Below are 20,172 nucleotides of genomic sequence, written 5' to 3' on the forward strand. Positions count from 1 at the left end.
TGTATTAGATTAGAAATTATGATATACAAAATCTGCATTGCTGTCGATGGACAGTATTTTTTTCGTATTTTATACTTAACACCTGAGGTATCTGCATTTTTTATCGTCACTATACTTATTAGGGGGAAAAAAATGATACAGAATTGTAATGGCGTAGAAAGGATAAAGAGGGAAATGCAGCCTGATGTTTTTGCCATTATAAAAAAATACGTATATATACATAACTTAATTTTAAAACCATTCATAAAATTAAATTTTCTATTCAATTAATTCAAACTTAAATATTTTCTTTTGTGGATTGTGAGGATTTACCTCTTACTATCGAGATATAATAACGGTCTTTATTGTCAAGATTTAACAATCTTGAACTGCTCGATAAGCAGCTCTTAGAGTTGGTTCCATTGCTACTCCAGAAAAGGGGTTCTCTTTACTAAATTGTTAAGATACCTCAAACTCGCTTTTTCGTTCTCGAATATCGAAAACCAAATATCTTCATTAGTCACTCTGGTGAGTCATTAATGAGGCCTCTACCGAATTTTATCTATCTACCTCTCAGCATTTTGTAGCTATAGTGTTAACTTATATTCGAACAGCCAGACAGATGGAATTTGGTGTAAAGACCATATAGCAGATTTCAATCGTCTAGTTCCAATCGTTTCTGAGTTATCTTTGTCCCATACAGACAGACAGTCTGACATTTTCGAAAAATGTGTTTTTTTGAACTCAGGAAAGTTAAAAACATGGAGATTCGTCACAATCTCGAGCTCGAATTTTTTTGACGATTTCCTCTATACTACATATATGAGAAAGTAAAAATGACTAACTGATGGTATTTAAAAAAAAAAAAATTACATCCTTTTGATTACAGTAAGTATCATAGTGATTTAAAACTGAATAATTGATTTGTGATTTAACCATTGAGCAGTAAATAAAAGAGACTCGTTTCGTTTGGCTCTTTATTATCAACGGGATCGTGGTCGCCTGGTGGTAAGGTCTCGGCTTCGGAACCGGAGGGTTTCAGGTTCGAGACCCGATTCCACCGAAGAACCGTCGTGTAAGCGGGTCTGATGCATGTTAAATACGTCGGGGCCGAATGTCATCCCACTGGTGTGGTGTGGAAGTTTGAGCTCAGCTGTCGTCCTCGTCATCCGACCGCGGTTCAAAATTACGAGGTTCGTCCCAAAAGAGCCGTAGTGTTGCTTTAAAAACGGCACATTAATATAACTAAACTAAATTTTATTATCAATGTGGCTTCACCGCACACATGCACTCACACAGAGTATCCTAAAAAAGTGCAACAATCATTTATTTTCCTAAATATAACATTTTGCAGTTTTGTATTAACCAAAGGTAGGTGAAAGTAAACTGCAAGAATTTGAGCATGAAGTTTTGGAGGGCCAACATACCATCCAAACCTGGCGCTTTCAGATTTTCATGTTTGGACTTATGAAGAAGTTCAAAGATGATCAAACGCTTGACTCTGACGACGATCTCAAACAGATCGACAGCATATAAAAGATCGATATTTTTAAACTGACCCAGCGCTGAGAGAAATGCCTCAATATGAATAGCAGTTATATTGAAAAGTAATAAATTGATACTTTTATTTCCGTTTCATTTTGCCATTTATTGCACTTTCTTCATAATGGGTTCAAAATTATGTATATTAATTATTAATACTCCCTCGTATTATGAAATTTATTAATATTTTTTTTGCCTGTGCAATCAGTATTTAAATATATAGCTAGTATTTAAATGCTTTGTTAATGCAAGAACTGTGTTTTTCATGCTATGATTAATGAATATTTTTTTAACATTTAGGATGCTGATAATGATATAAAGCAAAGAATTGCTTCTGAAATGAATCTTTCAGAAACTGCTTTTTTGAAACCAATAATGGAAAGTGATACTTTTCAAAGTGGTGAGCACACTGTTGGTTATATATTTGTTTCTATTACTAATTCATGACAATCTTTTCCTTTTTAAAACTCGTAAAAAAAAGGAATTTATAAATGTAAGTAATTAAATTCCGTGTTCATAAATAATGCTACTCATTCAAAATATCGGATAACTTTTTAGAAAATAATAACAGCGTGAATGGTCTCCCCAAAACTTTCTCGCACACTCTTTAATAAACTTGTCATGCCAGAGAACGACTTGCATGGAAATGACGTACAATAGTTACGAAATATTAACTTTTGGCGTGAATTTAACAATTGGCGATTCTTATTTGGCGATTCTCTCGTGCTATCCTTTGCGAGTTACTTGGAGATGAAGCCTTAGCATGCGGTTAATAACCAAACATCTAATTTGTGCTTTAGACACGTTTTTCTCAATCGATTGAAATAGAAATTTGACACAAAACTGCTCTTGTTTTCACAAATCGTGCGAAATTAGATATATTTATTCAATTTACGTCATTGCGTTTTTGAACTGCCGCGTTTACATGTTTCTGAAAGTAGACCGAAAAACAATCAACCCGTAGCTGGAATTGGCTCAAAATTTGACAGGTATCTTACACTATAGATGATAAATCTGTGTACAGAATTTTATCTATTTACATTTCTCCGTTTTGTAACCATCGTGTTAACTAATATTCGAACAGTCGGATTTCCTGTGAGCAGATTTTACTCAAAATTTGATAGAAATGTGCAAATTTGGTGTAAAGACCGTATACAAATTTCAACAGCCTAGGTTCAAATCATTTTTAAGTTACCTAATATTCAACAGATCTTTCAGAATTCTGTATTTTACTAGAAAACACATTTAATAAATGACGACTTTCAAAGGTATAACTAAAATAATAAAGTTTATGTTTTTTGAAATTTTTGTATTTTATTGACAGGTAAACGTTTTTCTCTGGATTGGTTCACTCCACTTTGCCAGGTGCCTTTATGCGGCCATGCCACATTAGCCTCTGCTGCTGTTTTGTTTATGGAATATGGTAAGAAAATTGTGAATTTTTGTTTGTTTCTATACAGTCGCGTGTATAAGGAGAAAGTATTGTACCACAATTCAATGTATATTTTGGTAAGTGAGGTTTTTAAACTGAATTTTAGTTCATTTCAAGTGTTGAAAATAAGTATGACTTGAGTTTTTACCCATCAGCTCTTGCTTATAAAATATAACGGTAGCGTTATTTAACCCTTTAAAAGGCCATTTTTTTCTAATCACAATATATCAAAATATTTCTAGGATTGTGATTAGCTTAAGAAAAGTGATTTATTTAACTTATTAAATAAATTTAATTTGATTAATTAGTTAATTGTAATTATCCAAAAATTTGAACTCGAGATTTTGACGAATCTTCACATTTCCGACCTCCTTGAGTGAAAAAAAAAGCACTTTTGCATTATATCTGTCTTTTGTGAACACAATAACTGAAAAATGAATTGAGCAATCTCGATAAAATTTGGTATATGGTCTATACAAGAATTTATAGATTTCTATATGTTCGGTGTTGTGAAATGATTGTATGGTGGCGCCCCCAAAGTGAACCGAAAATAATTCTGTAACGCGAGAGTGGCTGTGTAGAGAGAGAGAGAGAGTGTGGAAAGCACGCGAATAAAATGGAGTTGTTCTAAAGTCTCTGCCATCTGATTTGTGTTGTGAGTTACATTAAATGTGTGCGTAGAACTGGCGAAATAACATGGTCCGTCGACCCGGAGGTGGCTGGGACCGAAGAACAAAAATTTTGAAAATAGTGCATCGAAAATTAATTGAAAACGAAAGCGATAGTCTTGTGTTGTTCAGAGTTCAAGTTTGGGTTTCACGGAGATTCAGTTGTTATTGTTACTTGGTGAGAGGTTAGTTATTCAAATTTTATGATATTGATATTGTTATATCTAGTGTTTTAAGACGTAATTAATTTGTGTTTTATTAATTTCATTTGTGATTGAGTTAATTTTTGTGAAAATGAGTATTACTAAGTTTAAAAAAGAGGAGTTAAAGGCTATTGCCGAGGAGTTAAAATTACCTATACCTGATAATGCTAAAGTTCTAGATTTAAGAGAGTTAATACAGAAGAGTAAGATTTATAAAACAGATAAAGAATCGTATCAAACTATTGTTGACTGTGTACTTGAGGAAATAAACGAGAGAAAAGATCGACTTGAGCGGGAAAAATTAGAAAACGAAAATCGACTAGAATTTGAGAGAATTAAACTGTCCCAATTAGAAAGGGAATTAGAAATTGCAAAATTGCGTGAACAATCTCGAGAGAGTGAGCCATCACAAAATGACATTAAAACAATTGGAACAGAGTGTAATGTAGAGAGTTTGATTAAGAGTATTAAAACTCTAACTATTCCGATTCCTCAGAGAGCCGAGTCATTTAATTTATTTTTTCAGTCGATTGAGAAGGCATTTAAAACCAAAGATGTTCCCGAGAAATTAAAACCCGAAATTCTTTTAAATATCCTTGGAGAGAAAGCGTGTAATTTAATGGTTTATCTTCAAGAAGAAGATTTGAGTAATTATGATAAACTTAAAGCCATAGTGTTAAAGGAGTTTCAACCAACACCCCAAGAATGTCTAAATCACTTTAAAAAGGCGCAAAGGTTACCCAATGAAAGTTATGTGCAGTTCGCATCTAGATTGAGTGCAACCTTTGAATACTATTGTCAGTTACGGGAGGTAAAAGACTTAAAATCAATTTGTGAATTAATAGTGTCAGATAAAATAATCGAGACGTTGGATAGAGAATTAACTACTCATATTGGCGTAAAACAAGGAGAGACGTGGTTTAAACTACATGAGTTAGGCCGAGAATGCGATATTTTCATATCGTCGAAGGGAAAAATTAGAGAACAAAGTTTAATACCTAATTATAAATCTAAATATGAACCGCGGCGTTATGATGTCAGTAATCAAAATAATAGTCGTGGGTCAAAAAATACTTCAAGTGTTTATCTGTCTTCCGTTAAAAATGCGAAATGCATTGTAAATAGTTGTAAAACAAAGGAATCCCACCCACTGTATTTGTGTCCTGTGTTCAAATCTCTTAGCGTTGACGAAAGAATAGATATCGTGAAAACTAATTACTTATGTTATAAATGTTTTTCCTCAAATTGTTTCGTTAAGAAGCCGTGTAGAGCTAAAAATTGTTTTTGTGGGAAACCGCACAATAGATTAATTCATTATCCCAAAAGAGATAACTCTTCCGCTCAGACACAAACCGCAACAGGAGCCAATGATTCGACGCCGTTGAATCCAAATGCACATGCTTACGTCAGTCAGGGAGGGTCAGCAAATATTGCCTTCCCCCAAAGTGAGAGCGAGAGAAATGCATCAGTAGTGGCTACGAGTTTTTTGCAAAACAAAACAAAAACAGTTTTATTGAGTACCGTGCGATGCTTAATACGAGACAGATACGGCGCGAGACATGAAGTGAGGTGCCTTCTAGACGGAGGAAGCGAGTCAAATTTTATAACGAAGGATTGTGCGGATAGATTGCAGTTGAGGAATGAGAAAATTAATTTACTTGTATCTTGTTTAAATGATTCATCAATGACGGTTAATGGGTGTGTTATGGCAACCATAAATAATCTTGATATGAGTTTTAAAAAAGAGCTTAATTTGCTAGTTGTCAAAAAAATAACCGATTTAATTCCTTCAAGAATGATTAATGTTTCAATTGATTTACCTAACGATATTGAGCTGGCAGACTACAAATTTAATATTCCTGGAAAAATTGATGTTTTATTAGGCGCGGAAATATTTTATGAATTGCTTAGGCCAGGTCAAATTTATACAGGAGATTCTCGACTACTTTTGCAAAATACAGTGTTCGGATATGTCGCTAGCGGAAGTGTAGATGAGGAGGTGAATAACAAAATGCACTGTGGTTTAATTCGAGATAGTGATTTAAATACAACATTAAAGACCTTTTGGGAGTTAGAATCAATAGGTGTTAAGGACGAGGGTATTACTAGTGAGGAGGACGTGAATTTAGAATTGTTTAAGGAAAATATATGTTTTAAAAATGGTAGGTATGAGGTGGGACTCCCGTGGAAAAGAGATAGTAATGAGTTGAGCGATAATTTTGATTTAGCAAAAAGACGACTCAGCAGTCTTATGAGAAAAATGCAAAATGATAAGGTGTTGTATTCTGAGTATTGTAAAGTTTTAAAGGGTTACCTAGATGAGGGGATAATTGAGAGGGTAACAAATCCGTTTGCTTCAACAAATAACCCAGTGTTTTATCTTCCTCACCAAGTGATAATAAAAAATGAATCTCTAACAACAAAATTACGTATAGTTTTTGATGCTAGTGCACATGAAATAGGACAATTATCGCTGAACGATTGTTTACATCAAGGAGTTAATTTAAATCCAAACATTTTTGATTTGTTGATATCCTTTCGCTTGAACAAAATAGCCATTTTAGCTGATATGGAAAAAGCCTTTCTCCAGATTTCTTTGACTCCAAAAGATAAAGACGCAGTTAGGTTTCTTGTGGCTAACAGTGAAAAAGATGTTCAAGTGTATAGATTCAATCGAGTTCTTTTTGGTGTGAACTCGTCTCCATTTCTATTGGCCGCAACTATAAAATCCCATATTGAGAAATATAAGGAACAATATCCCGCTACTGTGCGGACACTCGATAGTTGTTTTTACGTGGACGATCTCGTCGCTGGTGAAGACGACGTATCATCAGCATTTGACTTGTCAAACACAGCAGCGAAAATCATGGATGATGCAGGGATGAATTTGCAGAAGTGGATTTCAAATGACTGTGATTTAATGAAACAATGGCAGACAGAACATTTCGACCATTTAAATATTAACGATTTCGTGAACCAACCACATCGTGTTTTGGGACTTTCGTGGAGTCCTCAAAATGACTATGTTAGTCTTAATTTAAAAGGTCTATTGGACTTCCTTCTGAAAAGGAAAAATACTAAACGATTCTTGTTGATGGCCGCAGGCAGAATATTTGATCCAATGGGATTTGTATCCCCCTTCACTATAAGATTTAAAATTTTATTTCAAGAAATCTGGCAAAGTAAAACAGACTGGGACGAAGAGTTACTGCCAGATGTTAATGAGAAGTTTGAACAGTGGTGTTCAGAAGCGTCTTTCTTAGGTAAACTTCAGATTCCTAGATATGTCCTTGAGTGTGATAGTGAGAATCCCCCAGAGTGTGAAATACACACATTTTCCGATTCTAGCATTAAAGCGTATGGAGCTGTCTCATATTTAAGACTGAAAACTCCTAACAAAATTTGTGTGTATCTTTTAGCTTCAAAATGCCGTGTGGCTCCTCTAAAGCCATTATCCCTTCCACGTTTGGAATTAATGGGTGCGTTACTTGCTGCGAGATTGGCAAAAGAAGTATCAAGAGTCCTCAGTGAGAAAATACCAGCAACCAACCACTTTTGGACAGATTCCACTATAGCCTTGAGTTGGATTCAAGGTTCCAGCAGCAGATGGAAAGTCTTTGTCGCCAACCGTGTGAAGGAAATACAATCCTTGACAAACAAAGATATGTGGCACCATTGTCCTGGAAAGGACAATCCATCTGATCTTCTTACGAGAGGCATCAGCGCCGACTCACTGTTGAACTGTGAGAAGTGGTGGAATGGACCGAGTTTCCTACATGAAGAAAACATTGTCGCTAAAAATGATGACGTGATACTTAGTGATGACAGTGTGTGTCAGGAAGAACTAAAATCGTCTGAGAGAAAAGCTTTGGCTGTGACTTTGGACAATAGTTTTTTGAACAAAATTCTTTCTGTATCTAATAATTTCCAAAAAATTTTATGTGTTCTTAGTTATATTTACAGGTTCATCGATAATTGTAAGCAACCATTTAACAAACAAATTGGACCATTGAAGATATCCGAAGTCCAACGAGCGGAAACTACGCTTGTGAAGTTGGTGCAACAGGTAGAATTTGAATCAGAATTAAAGGACTTGTCCACTAAGGGTATGGTTAGCCCTCAAAGTAAGATAAAAAATCTCTCTCCATTTCTAGACTCTGAAAAGGTACTAAGAGCAGGAGGTAGACTGGCACATAGTAATTTAAATTATGACAAAAAACACCAAATAATTCTTCCTAAGAATCACAAGTTAACTAATTTGATTCTTGAATTGACTCACAAGAGACAATTGCATGTAGGTCCACAAACTTTATTGTCTATTGTTAGACAGAGATTCTGGCCCTTAAATGGTCGTAATATGTGCAGGAAATTAGTTAATAACTGTACAATTTGTTTTAAAGCAAAACCCGTTACTTGTTCACAAATTATGGGTCAATTGCCAACCGAGAGAATTTCTCAAAATTTTCCTTTTAACAAAGTGGGAGTAGATTTCTGTGGGCATTTCTGGATTAAATATCCTAATCAAAGAAAAGGTGTTTTCAATAAAGTTTACGTGTGTGTTTTCGTGTGCATGGTCACAAAAGCATGTCACCTTGAATTAGTTTCAGATCTAACTAGCGAAGCCTTCATTGCGGCTTTAAAACGATTTTTTAGTAGAAGAGGAAAATCTGAACATATATTTTCAGACAATGCTTCCAACTTTGTAGGCACACAATTAGAGTTAAAGAGACTGAGAAAAATTCTGAGTAATAGTAACAATAATATGAGTAAATTTTTGTGTGATGAACGTGTTGAGGGGAGTTTCATTCCACCAAGAGCACCAAATCATGGAGGCCTCTGGGAGGCTGGAGTCAAGGCCGTCAAATATCATATAAAGCGAATTATGGGTAATTTAAGATTCACTTATGAAGAATTTTTAACGATTCTTAACCAGATTGAGGGAATTCTCAACTCACGTCCCCTCTACCCTTTATCATGTGACCCTAAAGATTTTGATGTTTTGACTCCTGGTCATTTCCTTGTTGGTCGTCCGATTTCAGCAATTGTTGAACCGAGTTTAACTGAACTGCCTGATAACAGGTTAAAGGTATGGCAAAAACTAACAAAAATTGTACAACAGATTTGGAAACGTTGGTCAAATAACTACCTAAGTACACTTCAAAATCGAAATAAATGGTTTTTTGAGAAAAATAATGTAAAAATAAATGATATGGTAATTTTGAAAGAAGAAAATTTGTCTGTGTGTAACTGGCCTCTTGGTCGAATTCTTGAAGTGTATTATGGTAAAGATAATAAAATCAGAGTAGTGTTAGTGAAAACTAAAAATGGAGTTTTTAAACGTCCTGATACTAAAATTTGTATTTTACCCATCCCAAATGAGTAATTTGTGCGAAAATTTCTCTTTATGTTATGATCACTGGTTGTTCTTGAGTATTATACTTGTTACCTTTTGTGTGAATTCAACTGTGTATATTTGATAAATTGAGTATTTCTTGTTTTTGCAATGTTGTATACTGTTTATTGTATTAAGTGGTATGTGTTCATTTGTATTGTTGTTGTTTACTTTTAAGTTTTTGAATGTATCATTCAACCCGGGGGTGGATGTTCGGTGTTGTGAAATGATTGTATGGTGGCGCCCCCAAAGTGAACCGAAAATAATTCTGTAACGCGAGAGTGGCTGTGTAGAGAGAGAGAGAGAGAGAGAGAGTGTGGAAAGCACGCGAATAAAATGGAGTTGTTCTAAAGTCTCTGCCATCTGATTTGTGTTGTGAGTTACATTAAATGTGTGCGTAGAACTGGCGAAATAACACTATAAAATTTTGAACGAAATCCATTCCGAGGAAGATTTACTATCCGAGTATACAAGTAAAATTGAAAATTAGAAAGCGCAGATTGTTAAAGAAATAAAATTTTACATTGGTTTAGAGTCTCAAATGTATATACGTACGGAAGTTTCAGCCAAATCTCTTAACGTGGTGATCGTCTGTCGGTCTTTATTTCGCATGCACGTATGCGCAGTAACTGAAATACGATATAACTTAAATAAATGAAATTCGGAATGTGATCCCGGGACTGTAGTTGTTGCTTTGCGTCAAATTTTGATTTCAATCGGTCAGAAAAAAAGGCGTTAAAAATAATATTCGTACGATTAATTGAATAAAAAATGCAAAAATCAAAGTAAAATATCAATATTTTGTAACTGTTATTTACTAATGCCATCCATAGCATTTGCGGCCTTATTCTTGGTCCACAATTTTATATTAGTAGAAGCGGATATGTCTTTTATAGAATTAAGGGGGAGCTCAGGAAAAGAAATTTACAGTTATTTTAAATGGATGCCAGTCAATAACCTTTAATCTTGGTGAAAAATTTGATGATAAGAAAAGAAAAAAAGAATGTAGGAATTTTGGTGATATCTCTATTTGAAATGGGGATCAAAATATTCTTCGTGAAGATTCTATTCTCTTTTAGAATACCAATATAAATTCTCTTTTGAGCGAAAACGAATTACTCATTTGCTATCAATAATTTAACAATTATAGATGGATATCAGGCCAAGGTATTAGTTTTTCATCCCTTAATTGATTTTAAAAAGTAGCGTTAAAGCACTAACATTCTATCGCCAAAGTATCCCCTAAAGCCTTATTCCCATGGACCGTAGTTCAGAGGTCTAAACCATAATGCTCCATATTTTCCATTATGGCAATGACAAGATCCGTAGTTGCACATGATGACCTGTTGTGGTGAGTTCTTTCTGGCGAAATATCGGTGAATGCTTATGCATCAGAGGCCAGCGAGGCTAGTTGACAATATAAGAGGCCAGCTGACAAACTACAGTATCGCGCGAAGTATACTATGAATGTATACAACGGGAACGCTGCCACTTGTTGAATTCCGACATACACCATGGGCTAATTAAATCACTGGTCATGGGAACAAGGCTTTAAGGCTAGCGTCCGGGATATCTACACCTCATCTTTCTGCCACTGTATTAATTTTTTTGATTCTTGCAGAAACTTTATTGCAATAGAATTTTACTGCACCATACATTTTGAAAATTACTAAACGTGGCAAGATTAGTTGAAAGTCAGCTTACGTATAAGACATTAATTTGTTTTTCAAGCTTAAATATGAATCATTTGCGAGCGGACTGATAAATTACTTAGTTTCTAACTTTTAAAAATTTTTATTGTATTAAAATAATAACATTGAATTTTATATTAAAGAATATTTTTTAACATGTTTTAATCAGTATTTATTCTATTTGTGTTACCCGTTAGATAGTTGTTAAAGTTTTTACAACTTTTGAAAAAAAAATATTTTTTATTCCCGCATGCTGATTTTACGAGAAAAGAAATCTGCAGTTTGTATATTTTTTGATAAGTGTTAATAAAGATATTTGTTGTAGCAAATTTATCTCATATTCCTTTAATTTGACCTTTTCAGGCAATGAATCAGAGATCTTGGAGTTCGAAACTGTTAGTGGAATACTAAAAGCACAAAAGGTAGCTTTTGACAGAATACAGATCGATCTTCCAGCATATGAATCTCATCCAGTATGTTTTGCTAATCTCATAACACTCTAATTTTTAATTTTTGACATTTACTTGAAATCATGTGATATTTATGAAATGAATATTCTTTTTGAGATAATATAAGCAAATAAATAAACTGTTGTGGTCCGTTTTCGGGATCTTCAGATAATGCAGATTCGTGATCAGATTGTGACACAGAACCGCTTATTATATGAGGGGGAGAGAGTTATAATATTTAAATCTGCTATTGTGGCAAACATTTTTCAGTCAATATTATTTAAAAGTTTCTAGAATAAATTGCTTTCTAAAATATAATTATCATTTCGAATATGATTCGAAATTATGAGGTCCATTGTATAACCACAAATGAAATGTTAAGCAATTAAATCAATAAATTAAGAAGAAAGAAAAATATTTTCCAAAAAGCTAAAATATATTTCCAATTGAGCTTTAAGAATTTCTGATGACCACTGTGTGGTTGTTAATGTTTCTTTGAAATTTTTAATTTGCTGTTAATTCTGAGATATAGAAACTCTCTGCTTTTGCATTATGCGCCAAGGGGTGTTTATTTTGCCAAAATAAAATATGATGAAAGGAAATGTGTCTAATAGGACGGAAAATTCAATATCAAGACTTAATGAAGGAATATTAAATTCGTTTTTATCTTACTGCGTATCATTCCTTTGAGGAATAAAATCATCCATATTGTGCTAGTCATGAGGTCCCGATACGAGCCGTAGTTAGATTATCTTCATATTTTCAAAAGACACACAGGCTATTTTGATACAAACTGTTGTATGAATTATGGTAAGATGACAAAGTTAATTGAAGGGGCACTCTTTCCGAAATTACATGTTACTCCAATGTATTGGCGAAGCTTCACACCAAAAAAGATGTATAGTTATTAGCAAACACCAGGCAGGTGATTTAAAAATAACATCTTTAATATTTAACAGTTTAATTCTAACAATCTTTCAGCATCTACAACATACACCAATTCGGTCACATTCTTCACATTTAAAAGCACCATCATAATAAATGTACAAGTTCGGCTAAACAACAACCAATTACAATTGATCCGGAAGTACAAACTACTTCCGGTTGCAGAATAATCGATCCAATAAGGTTACTTTTCTGTGATCGACTCTTTGACTTGAATATCCAACACAATGAACATTCTCTAAATTCGCATGCATGGCAATAAGAACATCACGGACTCTATGTTTTTTTGAACATTTTTATAATATGATATTTTTCTTTTTCTTTTAGGTTCATGACAAATACAGAACAGTTGTTGAAGTAAGAACGAATTTCATAATAAAGTATTTTTCACTTTTTCGTTTTCCTTTCCTATTTGTAAGTAACTTTATGTATTCAATAGGCCGCTGTTAAGAATTTGCCTGTACAAGAAGTTGTTCTTTCTCTTTCCAAGAAGTTGCTAATACGACTAAGTGACGATGTAACGAGGTAAAATTAGCATTTAATTGTTTATTTAGAAATAAAATTAACTTTTCTTATAAACTACATGCAAACAGCCAAATGAATTATAACCCAAATGTTTAATTGCGATTGCTTACTGGATGTCATCAATATGAGAATTCAATTAATTGTATTGAATATTCTATTTTGTTAATTTAAATATCGCTAACTAAATAGTTATCCGATTGATATAGTATCGTTAAAATTCATTTACAACGTACTCGTAGAAAACAGGATGGATTATTAGGCAATAGCACAACTATTCAGACATTACCACTATCAAAGTCTTATTCAGCTGAGGTCATTTTATATACTTTTTTGAATGTTCCAGAATACATAGCAGGGAGAAGCGTTTTACACATATGAAATTTACATACAATTAATTTATCAAAAAAGATAATAAAAGAATAAAATCCAATAATTCAAACATGAGGCTTGAAAGATAAGATCAACACTATTTTTTTTACTATAGTGTAGTAACTTTAATCGTGGTAAGAATTTTTTTTATATATAACTGAGCCTATTTCAGGTGTAAATTTATATTTTCCCCAAAGGTATCATATTCATTTTATCCCTCAGAACTTGCAAAAGAAATAGGACATTTTTTATAATGTTTTATGATCCATTCATGTTCTTCTATTACTCTTGTTTATTTGGCAGATAAGGTCAAATTTACCCTGCCTATTATCAGAAGCAGATTTAAACGTTTTGAGGTCCAAGGTTGTGCACAATATGAGGTTCCTCTTTCAAGCAGTAGTCAATTTAATTTCACATTTCTTACTTAACATTAAGTTAATAATTCATTTAAATTTTTTTTATTTTCGTAGTTTTATTAAAATGAATTAACATATACACAGAAGTAATTACAAAAATACCCTTTTCTGGGTCGGGGAAGTCTAAAATGCCAGGATTAGTCGAAAATTGGAAGGCGAATTTAATGTTTTCTCTTCGCATATGAAAAAGTAGGAAGTCAGCAATCATCTGGAATTTCTGCTAGCAAATCAACACGAATTACAATGAGCTGTCATATAATGCGAAGATTAAGTTCAGCCTAATAAGAAATAATGTTTTATTTTGTCACCGAACTTCTGCAACAGATGGCGGCAAAAAGTCTCTGAATAGATTATCTAAACCAGGGCTTCCCAAACTTTTAAATATCTCCACCTACATTCTAGAAACAGAAACTATACTGTAGCCCATTTCATTCTAGCATCTCTACACATTTTTTCAGTGACGAACAGCGCGCTTTCTTTCCGGAAGAAATTTTAGTGAACCAAATAGGAACTTTTTTGAAGGAAGAAAGCATAGACAATGAAATTTCATCTAATTTTAATAAAATATTTCTAATATTTGACTTGATGAACATTATATGCCCATATCACAATTTTGCAGTTGTGGAAAGATTTATTCAAGATTCTGTTGTGATTCAACAATAAACTGATTCATGATACACAGCTTGGAAAGCCCTAACTAAACGATTATTTATACTAGTTACTTATGAAATTATTTTTTATATATTTCTTCTAACAGGAAACAGCTAGAATCGATCCAGACAAATGATGCAGAACTTTTAGCTGCAGCACCTGACATCGCAGGTCTCATTGTCACCTTGAAAGGATCGTCTGATGAGTGCATTGATGAAGATGGCAACATGTATGATTTCGTGTCTCGATATTTTTCGCCTTGGTTTGGAATATCAGAGGATCCTGTTACAGGTAAAAAAAAAAAAAAAAAAGACAATTTCTGTTTGTATCTGCAACACACAATTTTTATTCAGGGTCACATGGAAAATCTTAAGTAACGACAAGAGTTTATTAAAAGTTAGGATTTGCGTTTCCCGAAATTTTGAGTGAGGTCAATAATTTAAGATTGAGCATAATCCTACGCCATTTGCTTGTCACTCCATATGTTTCATAATGTGGGGTCAAAATATTGTTACGGAAATCATTCAGTGGGTGTACTGTAAGAAAAGTCCAAATCGCTGGATAATGCTTGATGGCGTTTTACTCTGAATATTCCGGAAAACATGGAGTATAGGTGGCACTCTTTACTTCACAAGAAAAACGTGAAAGACAACTAGCTGAAAAATTTGACGCGTGTTCAGAATTAGTACCTACAGAAATTGTCATATAAGTAACAGCAAATTGTTACTAAATAATAACAGCAATGCGTGACTAACACTACAAACAGAGAATTCCTATGGCACATGTAACCATTTTGCATTTTATAATTTCTCAACAAAGCATAGAATTTACCAGACGGATCTTCGAAATTCGGCTTTTATTACAGATATTCCCAAACTTCTTGCATTTTCTAGAACAATATTTTTTTTTATTGCATTTTTTTTTTTTTTTTTTTTTTTGCCAAATGGTTTTCTATATCGGGAATACGTTATCTGGTATTCACTTAGAATATCTGTAGATCTCACTGCCTTACTATGAAATTATCTGCGCAAGTAAACAATATTACAGATATGTAACAAAATTAAAGGAAATTGAGCTATTCGCTGATTTTGAATAACGTTTAATCATCTAGTTCTTAGCAGAAAAATTATGTTAGTTGGGAATATTCATCTCTTGATATGTTTCTTGATTTTTTTTTTAGTTCATCCTTTGACCTAAAAAAAAAAAAATGGAAAACGTCTAAATCGAATCGTGTTATAGAAAGTAGTATCTTTCATCTCAAATCCAAAATCTGATCAAATATTTTGGTTAGAAGGTATTCAATCACTCGCTATACAGTCCAGATTTTTGCATAGCGATTACCAACTCTTCTACTCCTTGAATGACAGGCGGTTTGATATTGAAGAAGTGAAAACGACTGTGAATGATTGTTTATCAATCTACGGCTAAGATTAAACTGGAATTTTTTCGAATTTCCGTTTAAGGGAGACGCAATGATGCCCTCCGAAGTCGCAAATCGGAAGCTTGTTACCTTCCAGCATCTACTCTTTGCATCAAACTATTGAACAAGGTCTGACATCTTAGTTTCTCTTCATCGAAAGAAACTTTTAGAACTGAGAGATTTCAATCTTTTCTGTGATTAAAGAACTGTCCAGGAAATCAAAGCTGCCAGACTAAGAAGCTTTTAAGGAAAGTTAAAATCTATCTCACATCACTGACAATAACATTCTTCGAAGTCTTGGTCCATCAATATGACAAATCTCCCTTCGAAAAGGAACTACTCGACCAATGATTATACAACCATTATTGTAATTTTTGGCAATAAATTCTGTTTGTTCTGTGCTGTTGTCCTTTATTTTAAGATCTGTCGGAACTGGAAAACCTGCGAATATGGTCTCCCCAAAACTTTCTCGCATACTCTCTAATAAACCTGCTATGCCAGAGAACGCCTTGCATGTTTTTGTCGTGCAATAGTTACGAAATATTAACGTTTAGTGTGAATTTAGCATTTTTACTGACTCAGTTAATCATCCTTGGCGAGTTATTTAGCGATTAATGCCTAGAATGCGTTAATAATATCCGAAAGTCGAATATGTGTTTTAGACATATTTTTCTCAGCCGATTGAAACAAAAATGTGACAAAAAATGCACTTATAGTCATAAAATCCCATACCAGATTTTATATATTTAGGTCATTGCATTTTTTAATTACTGCGTTCACATATTTCTGAAACTACAGTACGACAGACGGTCAACCGTCTTTGGATTTGACCCAACGTTTGACAAGTGGCTACACTATAGATTTTAAATCTGTGTACTGAATCTTATCCTTCTAGCTCTATTCGTTTTGTAATTATCTTTAACAAATATTCGAAGAACCAGACAGACAGATTCCTCTAAACAGATTTTTCCAAAATTTAATAGAAATCTTCAAATTTGGTGTAAAAACGATATATCAAATTTCAACTGTTTAGCTTAAAGCATTTGCGAATCATTTTTGTCTCAGACAGACAGACATTTTTCAAAGGTTTTTTTTTTCTTTTCTTTTCTTTTTTTCTTCTTTTTTTTCTCGAACTTGGAATGATCTAAAACGTGGAGATTCCTAAAAATATCGAGCTCGAATTTCTTAAAGATTACTATATTTTCTCTATACTACGTATATGAGAAAGAAAGAAAGAAAACGAAAAGAAAGACAGTTATTGTATAATATTACAGAAAGAAACAAGTTTTCGAAACAATTATTACATGTGCTGCAATTCCGTTTCACCAAATGATAAACCTGCACAAGATGAGAAACACATGATTTGGTAGAAATATTTAGCAATAAAATCTTTAATACATGGAAATACGAGCATTGTTCTTAAATATTAGTTTTAAATCCCGCATTAATTCCCTTTTTTTAAAAGAAATATTTTTCACTTATTTTTATTTCCAATTACATTTTAATATTTTCTTTTAGGCGCAGCTCATGCAGTACTTGCACCATATTGGGCTAATATTTTGCAGAAAAATAATCTCTATGGTAAGGAAATTTTGCTTATAATATTTATATGCTTCAGATTGAAAGGAATGATAAATAGATTATTTTTTATATTTGTATTTGTACAACTTATATAGTAATATAATTTATTTATTACTGATTAATTTTTGAAAAATCAAATTTCTACATATTAATAATTTAGAACTTAAAAAACTGTAAGAAATATGTAAAAATTAAGAAAGTTCCAAAAATTTTTGCCAGTTTGAGGATATATATATCTTTTAAATTATAAATTAAAATTCAATTTAATTGTTATTATGCACTTTTATTTAAAGAACACTAATTTTATTTTATCAAGCACTTTTATTTTTTGTTTGTCCCTTTGAACTAGTGACATAACAATAGAAAATGGAAATGGAAACATCAGGACTTTTTTATCCCTAATTGCCATCATTAACAACTTTAAACGCCTCCAGAGCATGATATAAATGTGAATTCTTTTATCATAATTTTCTATAAATGTGACATAAATGCATAAAGATTGTGTCTTCAGAATGTGCTGCAAGAATGATCATCTTTGGCCTCCTGTCGCTACCCCTGTCTCCAGACTTCAGAAAACAATAAAAAAAGTTTTTTAATTAGTAATATAAATTAAAATGTATCATTTAGAGTTTAACTTGTCATGCCTGACATAAAATGTTACTAAAACCAGATTCGTAATTATTTTACCTTTTTAACCAAGATATGGATGCAGTGCATTCTTTCAGTTTAATTTAGTTAAATTAATGTCTCATTTTAAAGTTATTCAAGGATTATTTCGATCCTAAATAGTTTGAAACCTCAGTCAGATGATATGCACGTCATCTTAGAACTTTCCAAAACTCCTTTTTTTTGTTTAAGAAAATCAAATCCGGTCAGTATAGTAGCCTCAGTAATGAATGAGAAGCTTTATTCAACAAGAAAATAAGATAAATTGGTAACAAAATACTGACGAAGCATACACAAAACGGCACTTGTTGAAATCAACAACTCACAAGAAATAACTCATTATTAAACAACATGCTGTTAAACTCCAAAGAAAGGATTCACTAGACTATTCACTTCAGCTCAACTCATTTATTATCTTCTTTCCACACGACTTTAATTTTATAGTTCCCATTAAAAATCGAATATTCTAGAACAAACTTCAGAATTCAAGACCTAATAGTGCTCTCGTCAAGATTCTCGAATATTTTGGGCCTTTTATTTTGTCAAATTCGTCAACAAGAATGGCCAGGTGATCACCAAATTTATAACCAAATCCAGTGATTATTAAATCGGCTTTCATTCAGCAGTTATTTCTGATTTTTCTGTAAAATTTCCTCTGTGTGGGGGACAACGTTACAAATTTGCAGCAATATTATACCAACATAAGATACTTGTTACAGATAAATTTAACTAGCATCTTGCTTGTGCAAATATTGGATTTTCAGCGAGAGCTGGTCATGAATATGTGACTTCAAATTGAAGGTATTAAATAATTTATATACAATATTTCATAAAATAAAATATATTTTTATTGAATAATAGTACAAAAAAGTGGTTTGGGTAGAGGGAGGCTTGGCAGTACACGGTAAAATAAAATTTGAGGCTAAAATTAATCACTTTAAATATATTATTTTCAATTAAAATTCGTTGCTGTGAGCAGAAGTCAAAATAAGTTCCCCCAATTACCCTATAGTTCTCTGAGTAATTGGAAATAATTCAGGATAATTATGAATGTCTGTGTTGCTGAAACTAATTTATTAATAAATTGATTTTGAAATAAGGGATTTCCCTCTCTTTAAGACGCCAGTATGTGATTATGCACTCACATAAAATATTGGCCTATTTTTCATCTCTTACGATTATTTCAAATCGGCGAAAATGATAAAGTTCTAAAATTCATTCCCAATTACTCTAACATTATTATCTGTACTTCTGTATGCATTAACATTTGCTTAATTTAATGCTATGTATTTCAGCTCGCCAATGCTCCCGTCGAGGAGGAGAGCTACATATTGAGTTTCAGAAAAGCAGAGTTCTTATTGGTGGGAATGCTTCAATTGTGGTCAAAGGACAGATACATATCTAGAAAATATTTTCATAATGATGTTTGCATTTTGTGGTATAATTTTATGAAGGTTAATTATTGCAAAAAATTTTTTCAGTAAAAGTGTTTGTCTTGGATTATGATGCTTCTGGTAATTTAAAAGATTTATTAATCTGAAACTATTTTTAACTATGACTTTTGTACAGCATCTTTTATCAAATGCAGGTGATAAGTGAAAGCATGTTTTCTCTTAAAAACAATGTTAAATATCTTGGAGCAGTAAGATATGGATTAATATCCTAACTTTTCTTGTACCAAATGATAATAAAAGAACTATTCACTTAAAATAATTCCATTTGGACAGAAGGAAATAAAGAAAAGGTCGAATAAAATTGAATTTTTTTTATTTATTTTCATAGGATAAACGAGTAAAATTGTATATTTATTTATTTATTATTTATTTATTTTTATTCAACTTGCCTACTGCTTAATAATAAACTTTGTCATGAAACTGAACGAGTTATAGAATGATTTTCTTTGTCTTAAAATTTGAATCTGAATCAGTAATAAAATTGAAATTACTTATCTAAGAAATAAAGAATATTCATATACTACTTTCCTAAATGCTGGAACATTTCTGTACATTTTTAAGGAACAAATTCTCTACATTTTTTAAGGAATCACCTATTGGAGAATGTTTTTTTACCAAAATATTAATAAAATTTTAAAATTTAGTTATATATGTTCAATCCTATTAAAAATCAATAAATATTTTAAAAATTGCTGTTTTTCCTGTCTTAAATTTCATGCACCAAATGGTTTAGGAATTGCATTATAAAAATGCAGAATTCACTAAGGACCTAATGGTAATATCATTTTA

General features: G+C 32.5%; 1 protein-coding gene across 2 annotated transcripts in view; it reads left to right on the forward strand.

The window, feature by feature from the left end:
- Window positions 1–19,808, forward strand: part of LOC129988184 (phenazine biosynthesis-like domain-containing protein) — a 23,529-nt gene extending 3,721 nt beyond the window's left edge. The window contains exons 2-9 of one of the 2 annotated variants that reach the window (XM_056096339.1): window positions 1,822–1,921; window positions 2,846–2,944; window positions 11,271–11,380; window positions 12,629–12,658; window positions 12,741–12,826; window positions 14,369–14,553; window positions 17,201–17,263; window positions 19,225–19,808. In XM_056096339.1, coding sequence (XP_055952314.1) covers window positions 1,822–1,921; window positions 2,846–2,944; window positions 11,271–11,380; window positions 12,629–12,658; window positions 12,741–12,826; window positions 14,369–14,553; window positions 17,201–17,263; window positions 19,225–19,334 — 783 coding nt within the window. In that variant the 3' untranslated portion in view covers window positions 19,335–19,808. Of the gene's footprint in view, window positions 1–1,821; window positions 1,922–2,845; window positions 2,945–7,243; window positions 11,381–12,628; window positions 12,659–12,740; window positions 12,827–14,368; window positions 14,554–17,200; window positions 17,264–19,224 lie in introns of those variants that run through there. The other variant, XM_056096338.1, reaches the window with a different exon arrangement.
- The last annotated feature ends 364 nt before the right edge of the window (window positions 19,809–20,172 follow it).

This window comes from Argiope bruennichi, chromosome 10, assembly GCF_947563725.1.
Source record: "Argiope bruennichi chromosome 10, qqArgBrue1.1, whole genome shotgun sequence".
In the NCBI taxonomy this organism is placed as follows: Eukaryota; Metazoa; Arthropoda; class Arachnida; order Araneae; family Araneidae; genus Argiope; species Argiope bruennichi.